The sequence below is a fragment of the Osmerus eperlanus genome, chromosome 21 (assembly GCF_963692335.1).
Source record: "Osmerus eperlanus chromosome 21, fOsmEpe2.1, whole genome shotgun sequence".
NCBI lineage: Eukaryota > Metazoa > Chordata > Actinopteri > Osmeriformes > Osmeridae > Osmerus > Osmerus eperlanus.
Genome location: NC_085038.1, coordinates 1,631,852 through 1,651,616, shown reverse-complemented (window position 1 = coordinate 1,651,616; position 19,765 = coordinate 1,631,852). Strand labels below are relative to the sequence as shown.

The following is a 19,765-nucleotide window of genomic DNA, read 5'->3' as shown; positions in this document are numbered from 1 at the left end:
TTGGTGTGGACCTGAGTACAGGCTTCCGGTGGATTAAATTGTATTCACACAGAGCAGGCTTGGCCTCCGTCGGTACGAGCAGAGAGAGAGAGACAGAGTTTACATGCTGCTGCTAAACTGTCTGTGTTTAAGTGTCCCACATCAACGCATCCATGTCGAGAAGTTTGCAGGCTAAAGCACCTACCTAAGCTCATACCTAGATGGAAATCTTGACATTGATGTCAATTACTTAACTTTTGAAGGCATGACTAAAGTAGACTACCTGCTGCACCAAGTGGACATTACTTAATGATACAAATATATGAATCATCATCATCCACACAGTCATCCAGGCCCATGCTCGGCAGGTGCTTAACACAAAGACACACCTAGACTCGAACACAAACACAGATAAACAGGTCCAGCATGCATCACTCCATCACACCACCCTCCTTTAGTTTCAGGAGGGTTGGATCAGCGGGACAGGGTGAGGCCCTGACTGGCTGGGAGTGACAGAGTGCTGTGGACGTCCCATTTGAACTGTCACTTCACTGAGAGATCACCACTGGGACCTGCGCAGGAATACTAATCCAGGTTGGGTCTGGGAAACACACACACACACAGATACACATCCCCACAAACCTATGTGTGATGACAGCCCGAGCATGCCAGGACATGCAGGGAGGCCGTTATTAATGGCGCAGCCACACGCATGCTTCCAGCGGTAAACAGTGTTAACCAGGAGACAGCCACACGCATGCTGGGACCCCTCCCCTCTGAACACTTCCTCTGTCCCAGCCACATCTGTCAGTTCACTGACAGACGTAATCCTCTCTTTTTAACCATTCCTAACAAGGATGGAGCCATCATCGATCACCTGGGATGTGATCATGCTGGCACATGGAGTGTGTCTGTGTGTGTGTGTCTGTGTGTGTGTGTGTCTGTGTGTGTGAGGAATCTCACTTAAAATAAAATTTTAAAAAGTACATATCAATACACAAGAAAGAACACAGGATTCTACAGTATGTTTTAACATGCACACACACACGTGCACATACACATGCACACACACACATGCACACACACGCACGCACGTCAAACACGCGTGCACAGACACATGCCTACACACACAGTGCCCTTCTCCCATCCCAGATGCTTTGCCTCTGTATACAACACAGCCCATGGAGGGAGAGAACCTGAGCGCTGACCTTAATTTGACACTGAGCACTGCTCATCTGCTGCCCTCTTGTCTGATGGGAGATGCTTTCCCCTCCTGGCGTACAGCGTGTGTGTGCGTGCGTGTGTGTGTCAGTACGAGCATCCATATTTACACGTGTGTGCATATGGCGCGAGTGTGGGTGTGTGTGCATTGTATGGGTTGCTGCCAGTTATGGTGTGTGTGTGTCCCCGTGTGCATGGCTGTGTGTGTGTGTGTGTGTGTGTGTCTGTGTGTGTGTCTGTGTGCGAGTGTGTGTCTTGTGTAGCCAGGGTCTCGTTCCTATCAGACTGGAGGCCCGTGAAGCTGCTGTCAGCGGGCCTCTCCAGGGAACCAGGGCGCTGACGGAGTGTGTTTGTGTTGGTGCTGGTGCCCTCTGACATCACCGGGAGCTGCAGAGACTGTGCGCCTGCACGGTAACGGGGTGGGGAGGGGTGGTGGGGGCTGGACCAGGACCAGGGGGGGGGGGGGGGGCTTTGGACCAGGATCGGGGGGGGGGGGGGGGGCTGAAACAGGTGTGTGTGTGTGTGGGGCTGGACCAGGACCAGGTGCAGGGAGGGCGAGTGTTAGGGGGGGGGGGAGGTTGGGGGCGTGTGAACACCCTAATGTTTGCTAAATGACTCAAATGTAAAAGTAAACAACTTGCATTTAATTATAGTAGGTCTCCAAAGTCCTCATTAACATCAGACTCATACAATCCGTTTTGTTTACTTTGTCAACAGATGGTGTCCATCCACCGGTCACCATGCAAACTACCGCTCCACAAGGAAGGCCCTGTGACTGACTGAGGAGCCAGCGCAACTTTCTAACTACGAGACAGAGATGCGGCTGCTACAGGGAAAAAGACAATGATTCATTTTTCATTTCCCCAGTTGAAGATTCTAATCCTCTCGCTTCTAAAAGAAGAAGGCTGCTTTTTCGTTCCCCCCTCTCACCATCCATTGTGCCAACTGCCTAATCCAAATTTGATATGTTAACATAAGCAAGCGCCATATGCAGGCAGAGCTACTACTTGGGAGTCCACCAAAAAAACAAAAAGCCAGAAAATAATGACTCATCTATAGAGATGTTCATCTATTGTGTAAATCTTGGGATCTCGGGTCGGCTCCCATATTTTCCCATCTTTTTCTCTGAATACCAACATAGTAGTGAGTATATTTAAGTGTACATTAGCTACCGTGTAACAACAGAGCAATTCATGTAAAAACCATGTAGGGAAAAGGCAATTCTAACATTTTCCACAGAGCCTTTGGCCTTTGGCCCGTACAATCTGCCTTCTCCTACGAGGCTGAGTAATGAGTCGTACAAGACGAGACGACCTATACCTACAAGGTTAATAAGTTATTACTATATAATTATGCATATACAATATTTAACACTTTCCCCCATTTTACTGGGTTAGGGGCTACACAGTCATGCAGAAGCGATGCTTAGTGACAAGCAGGAAGTGAGTCTACTGGCTTGAAAGGAAGACAGTATTAACGCTTCTTTTTTGGGTCAGCGGAAAGTTACTTGAATAAGGTCATACATTGTTTGACTCTCTGCGATGACGTTAATGTTTTAGAGGAAAGTTTGACAACCTGGAAAAAGAGCATGGTGTTTAAACCTGCGTATTCATTAACCGCTTTGTGTATTCATGTAATTACTAATAAACTGTAACTCAATGGCTCCTTGGAACATAATTACACTGGATTAAATGGTTCTTGGATGACTTCCAAGGTAACAGGAGAAACTAATATACACTAAAGGAAAAGGTTAGGGAGGTCAAGTGGCCTTAAAAGGACGTTATGAACATGTTTGAAAACTGCAGGTCCATCATAAGGTGGCTAAGAGCATGTATTTAACGAACACATTCTATATTCAACTGTATACCGACTAATCGAAAGAAGGAAACTTTAAAAACGCGATGAATCCTGAATCCTTCCAGTTTGTTTGTCTCACACATTTTGATTTCGGAAGAGAGTCCCTAATAAAATCTTTCCTGATGCGCCACACAAGCATGTTCATGTGTTCTCCTGCATGGTTCTGTGTTCTCCTGCATGGCTCTGTTTTCCTGCATGTTCCTGTGTTCTCCTGCATGGCTCTGATTTCCTGCATGTTCCTGTGTTCTCCTGCATGGTTCTGTGTTCTCCTGCACGTTCCTGTGTTCTCCTGCATGTTCCTATGTTCTCCTGCATGTTCCTGTGTTCTCCTGCATGTCTATCAATCTCCCAAAACTGTGCGTGAGACGACTTCTTCATTCCGCAGTGCTACGGTTTGAGCGTCGGCCCTAATTGGTCTTAATGGTTGTGAGGCGCTACAAAGCAACACACTTGTCCAAATCAAATCTCCAGGCTCCACTTTCAGCATGATTACACAATAAACTCAGAGCTGGATGACTGTGTTCCACAGGCCATGCAGCTGGGGTGGCAAGAAGAGGATTGTGGGATTGGCACGTCTGCATTCATTCTCTGGTGCCCGGTCTCACTACTCCGCTTCACAGAGGGAGGGGGTTGCGGAGGGGGGGGGGAATGCAAATGTTAGCTCTGAATGGCAGGGTAAATTCTCTCAGCTGAATTGAGCTTCTGATGGAGGGAGGTCACACTGACTGCGCTACTGTGCCTTCAAGAACAAACTCAATCACCTCTCAGTGACTGCATAACAATGTGTGCGTGAGGGGACATGAGCACGCACGCACACACACACACGCACACACACACACACACACACAGAAGCACTTGCATTGCTCGGAGCTAAGAAAAGCGTTTTACTCTATTTTAAAAAAAGAATTTAATAAAAGGAACATTTACCAGTAATTGGTGATTTAGTCGTTCACGTTTTTCTGGAGAGGGAGAATGTTTAATATGTTTGGTAGTTAGTCTAACCTTTTTGCTCCCTGAAGTCAAAAATGGAAGTTATTACAGACCTCTGAAGACACCAAGTTTGACCTTCCACTCACCTGAGCATAAACGACCTTTAAATGAATTAAATCATCTCTCCATATGTGCTGGGCAGCCCAAGACTTACAACATTATAGAAATCATAAATCATGCGATTGTCGGGTCTCTTTTTATTTGACAAGTGGAGAAGGTAGATAGGGGGGGCTGAATGTCTGCCTCTATTCCCTTCCTCCCTTCCCCTCCTCTCTCCTTTTATCTATCTCTCCCTTTATCTCCCTCTCTCCTCTCTTTATCTCCCTCTCTCCTCTCTTTCCTCCCCACCCTCCAGACAGTCGCATTACTGTGCTTCTTCCCTCACTCCTCCATTGCTTCAAACTCCATGCCCGCTTCAAAAAAAAAAACAAAAAAAAAAACACAAGTTGTGAAGGAAGAAGAGTTATGGCTCTGCCAATGGTACTTAATACCTTATTGTCCCCCAGAGGAAAATAAAGAAATAATTTAGCATGTTAAGTGAAGCAGGGGTTTCTTACAGTGGGCCAAGACTGTGTGGACCCAAGTCCAATGCTCGTTTGGCTAGAGATTAGAGAATTCATTAGAAATCTAACAGGGGAGGACTTTAAACCACCATGATTAATGTGCAGCGGGTACCACAACCTCCTTTCTTCCCTACTGTTTCACCGGGACTGCAGGGAAAAGCACTGATAAGGACTAAAGTAAAAAATAATGACATCCTAATGAACACTGTCTGAGGGGAAACTGCCATAGTGTACTTAGAAAATATGACTGGATGGAATGCTGCTAAATTGCGTGTAAATAGCAGGGGCATGCTATGCCCCCTGGAAGGGGCATGCTATGCCCCCTGGAAGGGGCATGCTATGCCCCCTGGAAGGGGCATGCTAGTGCGAGGAAGGGTGACATCCTACCGTACCTCAACACACAGGAGTAGTGTCCTCCATCTTGAATTTCCGTCGGTCTGAACCATATCGCGTCCTCCTCCTTGCTCATTCGCGCGCCGTCAAAACTGATTGGTTCCTCAAAGTCGCCATGTCCTGTACTTTTGTACCACATGAGGCTGAGTCCCACGCTCTGTGCGTGGCTGTAGTTCGCTCTGATATATCCATAGAACAAAGCACACTTAATCCTTACAGGTTCCCCTAAAAGCACTTTGTATTTCAGGAGATCCACCGACCAATCCGTGCAGCCGTCCACTAAAAGAAGAAAAGACAAAGGAAGACTGGGGTTACTGTGGTTCTCCTGCAGGAGACACAAAGGTTGGATGAAATCATGAGCACAGATGTACCATGGCAAACAGCATCGTGTGTTGACAGTGGGGACATGGATTGTCAAATGTATAATTAGTATTTAGTCCTGCCTGCATGTGCTTCAACAGCCCGGCCAACAACCCTTGTAGCTTAATAAACCACAGCACTGGGATGACCGCGACAATGTGTTGATCCAAACATATCCCCCATTCCTGCTCTGGCAACCCATGTGGAGTGAAACACCTCAGACATGCAGGGGTCGCTTCCTAACTGCAGAACCATATCGCCCGCACCCCCTGTTCCCTTGCCAACACTGGGATCAGTCCGTTTAGAAGGAGATGGTGCAGTTCCATGGCTTGGCCCTGCAGAGGGCTCACGGATGGGCAATGATGGCTGACTGGCCATCCGACCATGCCAGCGCCTAGCACAGTGGCACCAGCTGTGACCTAGTAAGCAGCAGGGAAACGTAGGCCTGTGGGGGGCAGAGGGCAGGACACCCAGCAGACAGGCAGGGAGGGCACAGAGAGAGAGACAGACAGAGACAGGGAGAGAGAGACAGAGAGACACAGACAGACAGAAAAACAGAGAGAGACAGACAGAAAGACAGAGAGACAGACAGACAGACAGAGAAACAGAGAGAGATAGCCAGACAGACAGAGGCAGTCAGAGAGAGCCAGACAGAGAGCCAGACAGAGACAGACAGAGACAGACAGAGAGGATGCAAATGTGGCTCAACTGTCACCATCGCGTGACGGAAGGAAACTGGGACGATTAAGCACTAGAAAGTCTCCTGGAGTGCGGCTGCTGCGGTTGCTTAAAAAATGACTGGACCTCCAGCTCTGCCGCCTTTCAGTAGAGTAACCACAACCTATCTCTCTATCCTCATTTAGACCGATACTTAATCACGTCATAATTTGTATATATAATAAATGAAGAATGTTTAGTATCTTTATCTTGTGTGCTAATACTGCACATCCGTCCTTCCACCCACCCAGTCTACCTGCCCTCCTGTCCAGTGGCGGCTCCGACTTTGCAGAGGCCTCCCCGCAAAGTCGGAGCTCGAGGCCCCTCCCCCAAATCCACTCAAAATGTATCTCCATCTATTATCTTATACAACTGCCAATAGACTGATTGCTGTCTACCTTTTGCATATATTCAGCAATGTGAGAGAGAAATAAAAAAGTTTAAAAATAACAAAAGCACAATTGCGTCAGCACAACAGCAGCCTATTTGTCATTGTTCAAAACCAAAGACAGTCTGATAGTTCAGCACCGCCACTGAAATAACACAATCAATGGAGGGAAAGGAAAACATTCATTCTTGACAATAAGTAAGCAAGTATATTGGTTGCTGGTGAAGACGTGGTGCTGCTAGCTACCTGCTGCTGCGGTAGTGTTTCGTCTGTGGAGATGCTGATGATAGCTTCCTCTCTGGCTGGTCTAAAGTGTGTAATCTTTGGGTATTTTGCTCGAGCTTGTTCAGATAACAGGTCATTGCTGCGCTTTTGAGCACCGCTTGCATATTTTCTTTTACTTGTCTTGGCTATGTCTCTACCGTCATCTAAAAAAACGTAAAGATTAGCATTTTTTAAATGTGCGCGTCAAGAGGCGTAATGGTGTACTAGCGCACGTAAGATACGCAAAAGTTATTGTTGCCAGATTTAGGGATTTTGAGACTGTTTCGCCCATGGAAGTGGATGAAGATCTGTTACGTTGCCTACATTACGGGATTCCTTTACCCGGTAGTTGAAACTTGGGGCTCTCAATGAGCGCCCTCAAAGTTTTTTTACTTTTTTAAATATATATATTTTTATGTAGGCCTAGTCTGTTTTTTGCTATGCAGGGCGGGGGCCGCGGGGGCTTCCCAGTCGCCACTGCTCCTGTCATCCTCTCTGCTTCACACATTTCCTACAGGATATATACTATAATCCCCTGAATTAGACGGCTTCAGTCGTGTCGGCTCCTTTCCCACAACAGTTTAGTCTCTCACGGTTTCAGCACCGTCCCAGTTGTGACATAGCTTATTAACATCCGATGCTTTTCACCATCCACGAAATACAATCGCCCAGATTGAAAATGAAACGCCTCTGTTTGGATAATGCTCATCCACGAAAACGGCCTGCGGGTCACTCAGCAAGGGTCTAACCATTACCATGTCTAATATCACCCACCTTCCATCAGTCAATCATAATCCCATTACCAGTAAGAAAACCCTGAGTTATTCATGAGTAGTTGGTTGACATTTGGCTTAAATTATACGGGTGTGTTTCCAGGCTGTAATGCAGCGCGTCTATCACTCTTAATGGAGAAGAAATCCCAACACTAACCCTGCTTCCACCTGACCTCCACCAAACCAAAAACAACTTGATTGATTCTGTCAATACATTCACTCCACCGTGCCTGAGTGACTGATATGAATGGGGGCCAAATTGCAGATCCAATTGTGGATAGACAGACTATCTAGATGTCGAGGGATGAGTTATCTTGATGGAATTCAGCTGGGAATTGACCTCCTAAACAAGCAGAGGGAGGATTGTCCATCGTTAAGGTCCACCTGAGTCCAACCAGGCCCCGAACAGGAGGGGTGTGATGGTGAGCTCAGCCCTACACTGCCTGGTGATGGTGAGCTCAGCCCTACACTGCCTGGTGATGGTGAGCTCAGCCCTACACTGCCTGGTGATGGTGAGCTCAGCCCTACACTGCCTGGTGATGGTGAGCTCAGCCCTACACTGCCTGGTGATGGTGAGCTCAGCCCTACACTGCCTGGTGATGGTGAGCTCAGCCCTACACTGCCTGGTGATGGTGATCTCAGCCCTACACTGCCTGGTCCTCCTTTGCTTCCCCTCACGCCAGCCAGGGTTCAGCCATTTTCACAATCTGGTCACACAGCATCGTAAATCCCCGAGGTAGAAAACGTGAACGGAATTGAATGAATCGACGCAGAAGCTAATATCGCCAGAGGAACCCAATCTGCTAATGTCAGCGAAATAAACAATTTTCCTCTCTGTGTTTCTGTCTGCCCCTTTTATCCCACTTTTGTTTTTGCCATTACCTTTTCTCTTGCTTTAACCCCCCCACCACCTCCTCCTCCATCATCTCCCCCACCTGCTCCTCCTCCTCCACCCCCAACCACCTCCTTCTCCACCACCACCCCCCACCACCTCCTCCACCCCCACCTCCTCCTTCTCCACCACCACCCCCCACCACCTCCTCCACCCCCACCTCCTCCATCTCCCCCACCACCTCCCCCACCTCCTCCTCCACCTCCCCCACCTCCTCCACCACCTCTTCCACCGCCCCCCCCCCCATCCTCCCATTAAAACAGCTGGCGAGCACAGCTGCCGAGCACTCAACAGGCTCGGCTAATTGTGTCTCCATAAATGTTTTATTTACAAAAAAAAAACAACTCAGCAGCTAATTAGCAAGCGGGTTGGGGGTGGCGGGGTGGCGGGTGGCTAGTGCCGTGGCCCATGACTCATCCATTGCCATTTCGGATAATTCTATTGTGACACTTTTCTCATCGTCGTGTGGGAGGGTGGGGCGTGGGGTTGTGGGAGTGTGAGGGGGTGGGAGGGTGGGCGTGTGGGAGGGTGCCGTTTGGGAGGGTGGTAGCGCCGTGTCCCATGACTCATCCATTGCCATTTCGGATAATTCCATTGTGACACTTTCCTCTCCGTCTTGGTATTTATCATGAGCGATCCCTTGCTCTAGCTATGATGATGAGGGGGAGCTTCAGGGGAGAGCTGGAGGAACGCCTCGAGATTCTCATGACCTCTGACCCTCGGTGTCATCACTGCACCGGGCCACCATAAATAGCTTAAGGAAAATATATTATCAGAAAGATAGCCTAGCTGGGTAGGCTGACAGTCTAGACGGCTGAGATTTATTTCTGTGTAATTAGATGTCATTAAAGTAAGACTATTTCTCCTGAGTATTTCAGGTGTAAATAGCACTTAGACTTCAATTTAAGAATCCTAACTTTTATTCTAAACTGCAACACCGACAACAGCGATGCTACTGTCTGGGTCAGACGACATTGACAAGTTCTCAAGGTTCTTTCCTTGTTGACATAGCAACAAGGGGGACTAACATTGCTAATCAAGGATTGACTAATTAAGCATGGTTTCTGTGCAGTTAGAGGAAAGTCCATCAGCAATTAAAACGCTGCTGGAAAAGGTCAAGATGGTTTTGCACAATCTCCTTTTTAATTGATTGATAATTAACTTGGTTGTCTAAGACAAATCCCTAGATTTAGCGATTTTAAATGAAGAACTGTATCAGATAGGGTGGAATCAAAAGTAACGAAAATCAAATAGTGAAATACGGGGAGTTAAAGGCAGTTAAAACTCAAAACATTTAAAAAGAGTCAAAGCAGAAAAATACGTACAAAATCCCCCAACAGGCAATTAATGTATCAGCAGCAAGACAGAGCCTGGCTTGTTTGCACTAAAGTGCTGCGGCTCCGCTGAGCCATCTGTGATGGGGGAACAGAGGGAACCTTGTGACACTGAACATCTGATGGCCTTTCTCCATCACTGCCACCCCTATCAGCGCCAAGATTAAACACAGGCCGTTTTCTCCACGTTCCCTCATTTTTACAGCTCTGCCTTCCGTCTTTCCCTACAGTTAGATAAAAGTCCACATGAGTGATGCCCCCTGTCTGTCGATGTCCCCGTGGAGACGGAGTGGGAACGGTGTACTTGCTCGGTTACGGGGTATTTATCATTCTAAAAGGTTGTCTCCGTGATTAAATGGGAAAACACTGCGAATATTTTAGACTTGGACAAGGAACTTTTTAATGAAATGGTGTTCAAAGGGTATTATTTGTGGCGTGTTTGATGTGAGGAGAAAGGAAAACTAGGAAAGAAAGTTCTTCTTGACGTGAAATTGTTCGGTTATCTCCAACTAGTTTAAGTTCACAAGTTTAAGGGGTTCATCTCATTTTTTCGAAAGATAACAGAAACTTGTAAAAAAAATATCTTGAGGGGAAGACAGTAGATTATTATTTTTCTTTTTTTTACGATAGTGTAAGAATAGCTTACTGAGAATGTCAACAGTTTAATTAAGTGCATCAAGTGGGCGGTGTGTAGATAGGTTCTCCCCAAGTCTATCTAGGCAAACCATGGACTCTGTAAGGGAAGCAGCACTTGAAGAGAGTTCGGCTTCTGTCAATCTTCCAACAAAGCTGCTCCACACATTTCAGACACTGGCAAGTTATTGTTCATATCAGTTAGCCAAGATACATCCGAGTTGCCTGCTGGCAGCCGGGCACCGATTGATTTAACTCAATTAAAATGGCCCCGCTAAGGACGCTTCCAAGCATCTGTGGGGAACATGTAGGACAGATTTACAAAATGATAACTATAGCAACTGCTTTTCAACGGGTAAAACAGTACGCAGAGGACTGTGTTAGCCAGGGTGCAAATCAAGTGGAGTCCATATGATGAGAAACAGGTGGATTTGGCTCGGTTCACACAGAGTAATCCCTTGAGGCAGCGCTCTTAAATCTGCAGAATGAAGCCCAAATATCGCTCCTTGTAGACGCAGGAACTGGCATACACAACTAACTGCCAAAGCAATTTGGATACTGTGACCGACAGAGTAGGGAGACATGCAGGCAACCGCCTCCCTTCAGATTGCTACTGGCTGAGATGGGAATGACCGGTATCAACTGATTCAATAGGCGGAGCTCCACTACTCACGCTAACGTTTCTAACACAATCCGATGACCGTCAGTTTGGTATTGCTGGAAAAGGGCGAACATTTTCTTCATAACAGTATTAGTGACATGTTTGACCACAAAGTAATTTTGATTAGCTGGCGTGTTTTTGGTGATTTGTAAAAGTCGAAAACGCAAACACCGGTGTCAACTGAATGATCGGTATCAACTGATGACGTTCAACACGTCATCCGCTGCGTCCAAACAGGTGTCTCCACTTCACGTGGATGATGTTTTTGTTGGGAAAGTCCACTTAATCAACAAACATAGGGGATCAATGGGGGTTGCAGGTATTATTAACGTGTTAACCGTAAACTTTTACATGGACGACCTGTCGAGAGTTTAAAAGGGCAGCCAGTCCATAAACTCTCTCGAATGTTGTGTCATTTGCGACTGCCAGGCATGGCAGCTTTACGGCTGTCCCCGACCACGCGTGCCCTCCACACATACGGTCAGAGATTGTTGGGTCGTAAAGTAAGGTTCCAGACCCATATGAGGTACTTGTAGGTAGGATTACATAAATATTTACTACAGGGTGCAGCCCTACAGCACAGCATGCAAGGCTATCTTCTAGGATATCTTGCAAACCTTGTGATCCCTACGATCTTTAGAGAAGGAACTTTGAAATCACAAAAGACCACACCTTCCTCAAATTATTTTGTTATTTGGCAAAACTCCAAGACATGTAGGCCCAGACAGTTTGTTGAGAGAAAGAGAGTGAGAGAGGGAAAGAGAGAGAGAGGGGGATAAAGAAACAGATAGAGAAAGGGAGTGAGAGGGGGAAAGAGAGAGATAAAGAGAGAGATTTCATCTAAACTCTGACCTGCCATTTTCTGCCTTGCGGAAATGCTGTCACAGCAGTATGTCTCAGTTAAGAGGAAAATAACTCTGATGTGTGGCCAAAGTAACCTTTCTGCTTGTAGGGGTGAAGGGAGAGATTACCAGACAATGGAGCCTTCTTTGGTGGCCACCAAATCAACAATACTCGCTTCCCCAGTCAGATGTAGACAGTTTGCCAACTAAAATTATATTGGAACCAGTGAGGACAGGCCGGCCTACTCAGGGTGACAGGCTCAACTAGTTTCACCCTTTCAGCCAATCAGAGTTTGTGGATATTGTGTGGGTTTCGTAGGTGAATGGGTACCTCTGGGAAGTCACATGACAAGTCACATGACAGTGCCAGCGGTGCGACAGCTGGAGATGTGGTGTTGCTGAGGGGGCAGGGAGGGGGTCGAAGGGGCAGGAGGAGGGGGGTGCTCGCTATAAACAGATGAGGCATCCGTCTTCCATCAACAACAACAACACGGGAATCATATCGTCTGGGAGATATCCCAGGGTAAAGAATATCCAGTGTTGAATGATCAATTCCTTATAAACAGTCTGTCCGATTGTGTGGATGGAAATCTATCGTCGTTACTTCTCTTTTTACAAATGTGTCGTTGGTGTTCGACTGCCCTTTTTTTGAACCCCAATGAACCCCATTTCCAATAAACACGTAGGGCGTTTTAAAGAAACAACCTGTCAAGAAGCTTAATAGACCATCTTAATAAGAAATGGAGGTCTTTTAAAGGGTCCTTTCATCAACGCTTGAAAATAAACCACTTAATTCTTCCATCTGATTCGAGCTGGCTGCTAAGATTCATGGCAACAGTGACATTTACATCTGCCTTCCTTCCTCCTCCTCCTCCCCCCTCCCCCCACCCACCCTGTGCACAGAAAAACCATCTCTATCTCTCGCTGTCTTCCCTTGCACTTTACACTCGAGACACTCAATCTTCATTCCCTTGTCTCTGTCTCTCCCCACCAACTGCCAACACTCTCATTTATATGCAAATGGACCCCCCCCCCCAAAAAAGATAGTTATTTTCCTATCAAAAATAAACATTGCCGACGATCTTATTGGCCTCCGCCTCCGTATCAGATTCCAGCTCTGATTGGCCGTGGTGTCCCAAGAGTGGCAGCTGCTCCCGTGCCGCCCTACCGGTTAATCGGTGGGACTGAGAGGATGGAATGGTGGCTGATGGGAAAAGGGCCAAGTCTCGTATCGGTGAAAAGGGTGTTTGTACGAAAGGGGTGCGTGTGTGTTTGCATGTGTGTGTCGGCACGTGTCGGTTTGTGTGTGTGTTGGGGGGGGGGGGGGGGGGTGGTCTAGGTGTAGCGTGTGAGAGTTTTCAGGAAACATTGTAATTTGTTATTTGGGGAAAATAATATATACATGATGAGGTTTATAAAAAATTATATTGAATCTTCCGAGACTAACAAAGTCTTTCATACTTGATCAACTGGGTGTTCTGGATCAGCATTCAGGGACCCCCCATGTTTTAGCTTTGACACTTCAAGTGAATCCTTATCCCACGTGAACTGCTTAGCAACAGCACCCATTCCACACACGCAGTCAGGACGATGACGAGGTAGGCTCCACGTCAACATCTTCATGAGCCGACTTGCAGCGCTCGTAAACAGGCGCTTATTGCATCCGCATGGGTCTGTCAGATCAGCTCCCCGGGATATCTGAAGGACAAGACCTGCTATCTTAAAACCCTCTGGCAGCTTTCCCTCTCGGGTTAATATCAAAACCAGACCGAAGCAGATAGATAAGCACAAACATACAGCCGTTGTGAATGGCTCCGTGCTCCATTTCTTTCCATAATCAATCACAGCCTTTTGCTAACCATCTCTCAGACCTTTCATACCTGCGAAGGCCACCAATATCACGTCAGCATATAAAAAGGTCAGAACATACAGTAGCATGTAACCATATGAGAACCCCTACATATGAATAATAAAATAAATAATATGCAAATGCACCCTTATAAAGCTAGGGGAACTGACATACTGTAGGGGCAGCCCACAGAGAGGGCTTGACCTCGTCCTGCTATTCCCTCGATCATTGTGTTAAGAGAACAAGAGGCTCTGATGCAAGCCACTTCAGTCCACTTCAGATACAGATTCACCAGGGCCTTGGGAGGCCCCAGAGCGGAGGGAGAGACCAAGAGAGAGAGAGAGAGAGGGGAGAGAGAGAGAGGAGAGAGAGAGGGGGGGAGAGAGAGAGAGAGAGGGAGAGAGAGAGGAGAGAGAGAGAGAGAGCGAGAGAGAGAGGGGAGAGAGAGAGAAAGAGAGAGAGAGGGGAGAGAGAGAGCAAGAGAGAGAGAGAGGGAAGAGAGAGAGAAAGAGAGAAAGAGAGAGAGAGAGAGAGAGAGGAGAGAGAGAGACAGGGAGAGAGAGAGAGAGAGAGAGAGAGAGAGAGAGAGAGAGAGAGAGAGAGAGAGAGAGAGAGAGAGAGAGAGAGAGAGATAGAAAGAGAGAGAGAAAGAGAGAGAGAGAAGAGAGAGAGGGGAGAGAGAGGGGAGAGAGAGGAGAGAGAGAGAGAGAATGAGTCCTCCCATCCGCCTGCCCTCACCTGGTGATGAGACATGATGGCCGTAATGTGTAAACCAAACATCTCACATATTCTCAAGAGGCGCCATCAGCAGTGCCAGGTCACCCCTGACCTTTATTCTTGTTGAAGCCTTACTGTATCAGCACTAAATAATCTCTCTCTCTGTCTCAGCTGTTGAAAGAGAGAGAGAGGGAGATAATGGGCAGGGAGGGAAAGAGGAGATTGCGCAGCACGAGAGCGGATTGGATGGAAGAAACAAAAAGAAGACAGGCAGGGTGATAGTACGGTGTGAATCACACTCTACAAATATACAGACTTCTATATTATCACACGATTAAGATGTCCTCTATCTTAGAAGGGCAATGTTCTGGTTTAATATCAAAACATAAAACCAACAATTTAACAGAAAGAGTTGATAAAAAGAGGCCAAACCTACTAACGCTGGATTGTGTTGAAACGAAGATGTTAAGAATTGCTTTTAATGTTTGGTGGGCAGTGACAGCTGATTTTCTTGTACAGCTCACACAGTCCCGACCACACGCAGAGCCCATGGCGCTCGGCATTCTGGGAAACCCAGTGGTGTGGAACCTTGACCGAGGCAGACGCTGCCATTAGAGGACATTACCATCCGACGCCCAAACTACCTGCCGCACTATGATTACTACAACAATTCAATTAATGGAACAAGCACGGGGTTTGCGCTTGGCTAACCCGCTCCAGATGAAGAGCAGCCACTAGGAATGCTGGTGAGATGTCTGCTAATAATATTGTTTGGCTGATGCTTTTATCCAAAGCCACGTACAGGGGGATTCAAACTTGCCATCTCTTGATCTGCAGTCAGATCCACTACCACTAAGCGCTACCCATCTCCCTTTCATATCATGACCTACACAAACACGATTCTACAAGCATCAGGATGCCACACACTTATTAGGCCCACCTCTGATGTTCAGGAGGGAAGTCATTGCTCGTTAGAAACCAGATGACAGATTGTGATTGCACCCTTAGTGAACTTTTGCCTATTCAGGCTGTGTCTCTGGCTTCATCAACAACAGCTTCAGTTATTAAAAATGATTTATCCAGCCGAAATCTTCACCTAGGTCAGATTCTTTGACCTTCTGGGCAATTACATCAGACACACATCACTGTCCACATTAACGGATTCAAAAGCCCCAAATATATACAGTCATGCGACCATAATGAACACACACACACGCACACACACACACACACACGCACACTCCTATGTCCGCATATTCCTCTTTCCCTAACAGACTGGCCCTAACGAGGCTCTCATTTCTTTGATTTAAAACAAGCTGTCTTATCCTTTGGAATTAGAACCCAGGCACTCTGCGAGAACATCATAACTCATCCCGGAGCCTTAGTCCACATAATCCGACACAAGTAAGAGAGAAAGGAGAGAGATAGAGAGAGGGAGAGAGAGAGGAGTGAAGGAAAATGGAGAGAAAGAAAGAGGGAGAGAGAATATAAAAGGACAGAGAGAGGGAAAGAGAGAGATTGAGAAAGAGAAGGAAAGAAGAGGGAGAGAAAGAGAGGAGACACAGAGAGAGAAAGAGCAAATGGGGACGGTTGCCATGGGTTTTAGTACTCATTGATGCTTAAGAAATAATAATAAAATATTGTGTATGCACCATGTCAGCAAATAAGAGCAATAATGCAAATTGGAATTTACAATAAATCCACCTTGAGGCATTAAAAAAAAAGAAATGGGAGGGGGAGAAAAAAAGCCTGGAAAATGAAAATGGAGATTCTGGCAACAGTCGCTACCATTTTGCATATCCATAATTCATTTACTGGGCTTACTACTTAAACACCAAACGACCGTCAGAGGAATGGAAAGCTGCTAAAATAATGGGCTGTCCAAGCTTCTGAATTGTAAATTCCATGGATTCATATTCGGAGGAGGAAGACCAGTAAACTACTGCTGGAGTTCTCATTGATCATGTTCCTGGAAGGGAGTGAAACGTTGGGCTTGTTTTCACAGTAACAGGCACTTATTGTGAATTATAGTGAATGCTGAGAGTATTCTTGAACAACACTACACCCAGGAGAACAGGAGGAGGGCTATGTTAGCATCGCTCACTGGTATCCTGAGAGTTCAATTAATTCCGAAAAGTATTCCTGCTCGACTAAACCCTGAAGACTGAAGATTTCTCTAAACTTTTAGAGTGGTAAAAAATGAGATATTTTTTAACAGACTTAACAGTGCATTAGTTCCTCCTTAAAATACAAAGAAAGTATCTATGTGGGTTGGGGAGAGGAAATGGATGTATTGAGTTTAAGCTATTTAGACTCATTTCGTAAGTGCTCCCTCAGCAAAGTGAGGCAGTTTAATCAAGTGTGCAGGGTAGAGGCGAACAACACACTAAACTGTACTAACCATAGATATATATAAAGACTAGATGTCTTACGGCGGAGTCTAGAACGTCCGCACATGGCGGCCATCTTGCTACAGTCAACTCGCTCACCCATAACATTGTGTTGGTACTACATGTACTTTTTAAATGACCATAACTTGCTCAATTTCCAACCGATTTTGAAACGGTTTGGTTTGTTATTTACGTCAGAGATGTCGTTATGCCACTGCATACTTATAATAATTATGTTTTTTTTAAATATAGATTGAAAGTATGCAGTGGCATAACAACATCTGAGAGAGAGAGAGAGAGAGAGGGAGGGAGGCAGGGAAGAGAGAGAGAGAGAGGGAGAGAGAGAGAGAGAGAGAGAGAGGGAGGGAGGGAGGGAGGGAGGAAGGAGGAAGGAGGAGGGAGGGAGGGAGGGAGAGAGGGAGGGAGGGAGGGAGGGAGGGAAGGAGGAAGGGAGGGAGGGAGGAGGGAGGAGGGAGGGAGGGAGGGAGGGAGGCGAGGGAGGGAGGGAGCGAGAGAGAGAGCGAGAGAGAGAGAGAGAGGAGAGAGAGAGAGAGGGAGAATGAGAGAGAGAAAAGCCATCTCTGAACCGTCTGCATACCAACGCAGCACTGTGGTGGCCCATGCCGCAGCCAGACAAGGTCACTTTGGGATTAACCAGAGAGAAGCCATGACTAAACAGCCTGGGTGGCGATTACTGAGGAGTTCCTCCATCGCTCCATCCTTCCATCCCGGCCTTATAGTGCAGGAGATTCCTAATAAACCCCCCCCCCACACACACACATCCCCCTACCTCTTCCCAGCCCCCCCCATCCCTCTGTCTATTGGTTCTATGAGACACTGAGTGGGAGGCCACTGCATATATGAATAACAATTGGCTGCAGAGAATGCCAGGTTTCGATGACATAGCTGTTCTAGCTTTTTTTCTCTCTCTCTCTCTCTCTCTCTCTCTCTCTCTCTCTCTCTCTCTCTCATCTCTCCTCTCTCTCTCTCTCTCTCTCTCTCTCCCCCTTTCTCTCTCCGTCTCTCTCTGTCTCTCTCTCTCTCTCTCTCTCTCTCTCTCCATCTCTCTCCCCCTTTCTCTCTCCGTCTCTCTCTGTCTCTCTCTCTCTCGAACACACATATGCACAGTCATTTTCTCTGTCTCTCCCTAAGACTGTCTATCTCTTTTTCTCCCTCTCGCTCTCTCTGTCTCTTTCTCCCTTTCTCTCTCCCTTTCTCTCTCCCCTTTCTCTCTCCCTTTCTCTCTCCCTTTCTCTCTCTCTCTCTCTCTCTCTCTCTGACTCTCTCTGTCTCTTTCTCTCTGGAACACCGTTGTTTTCACTCACTCTCCCTCCGACTCTCTCTCTCCCTCTCTCTCTCTTTCTCTATTTTTATCTCTGTCTTCTCTTCCCCCAGCCTTCCTTCCTTGTCTGCAGTCAGTTGTCCTGTGTGTGTGGGTGGGGAATCAGAGGAGGTCAAGGAGTCAAGCTAAGGTGGATGCAGCCAATCCCATTTGTCCGGTGAATTCCAACAGTCAATAGTTGTTGAAAGGATTTTGCCCTCTCTCCTCCTTCCTTCCTTCCTTCCTGGTTAGACACGCTGTGTCATTAACGGCCTATTTTAAGGCGGCGCATTACATTAGCACTCTGCGTGCCTGCCCATCAGAGCCTGCAGGTTAGGATAATATACACATGTCATAAAGCATTGTGATAAGAGAGGCTGGCAGAAGCAGATGGTCTTGGTCCATATGCCCCTGAGCTTACAGCTGTGAGGGTGCCAGACACACAAACACACACACACACACACACACGATAGCCTTGCACACTCCCAATGAACACACACACACACAATGTTGGACAGGTGCTATGAGAAATCGAAAGAATGAATGCAGAATGTGACCACACATAAACACCTGAAACTGGCAAAGCTGGTCGACGTTACTGAACATTAGGTCCATTTCTGTTGTAAGTGCAGTTCTGCTGAACTACTGTACTAATTTCCATTTGCTAAATAAAAAAATTGCCCAATATAACAACATAGTTAAAATAAGGTCTTCCAGAGCATTTCAATTTATTTTGTTATTGCATGAACCTTGTAAACCGCTTTTAGAGATCTGTGCTTGACAAACTGAATCTGAAGTCATAACTTCTCTTTTAATTGGAATTAATCTGCCTCGCAGAATGTTCCAACAGATAATTAACTGACACTTTCATCTTCATTTTAAATGACATTTCATTAACAGATTTGTGGCTTCCCGTAAGAAAAGAGCCTAATGTTTCAGTTAATGAAAATAAACGAATAAATTACTACCACAAGAGGCAATCAAAACGTGGTCCAGGGTTCGGCTCCACGACAGACATCATGACATTCGTAACCTGCTTAATTAGCTCAGATTTGACGATCATTCAAGGATCACAAAAGGGTTTTTACACCTTGATAACCCCCTGCAGATACGTGTATCCTTTACCTGCCTTACAACACCTCTTTTTAATCATGTCTTTCTGAACATCCATCCGCTCATCCATCTGTTCATCCATCCATCCTTCTATCTATCCATTCATCAATTCGTCGGTCAATCCATCCATCAGTCATTTAGGAATATCTAGAACATTGATCGCATTAGGCACAGAGAAGAAGGGAAAAAATAATTGTTCTGTATTTCAAGAAGCAGAAATTTTAATTGAGTAGAAAATATTGCATTTCTAAGATTACCAATCAAAGTGGTCCAAACAATAAATAACATGTGGATAAAAAAAATAAAATGAATCGACTCAATCTTGTACCTCACTGCATGAGTTATCTATCTGTCCTGCTTGTCCAAAACTCAATATCTGGTAATGCAGGCCTGCTGTCAGAGATGCTTCATGTTACTGTCACCAAGGAAGACATATTTCAAGAGGAATTGCCATATTTTCCCCTTCTCTTCTCATGGAATAGCATGCTCCTCCATTCACATAAATGTT

General features: G+C 46.3%; 1 protein-coding gene across 1 annotated transcript in view; it reads right to left on the bottom strand.

The window, feature by feature from the left end:
• The window catches only part of il1rapl1b (interleukin 1 receptor accessory protein-like 1b), a 131,666-nt gene that overhangs the window by 91,475 nt on the left and 20,426 nt on the right, over positions 1–19,765 (bottom strand). Inside the window, exon 2 of the mRNA XM_062447553.1 lies at positions 5,003–5,282. Within this exon, the coding sequence (XP_062303537.1) occupies positions 5,003–5,282 (280 nt within the window). The remainder of the gene's footprint in view (positions 1–5,002; positions 5,283–19,765) is intronic.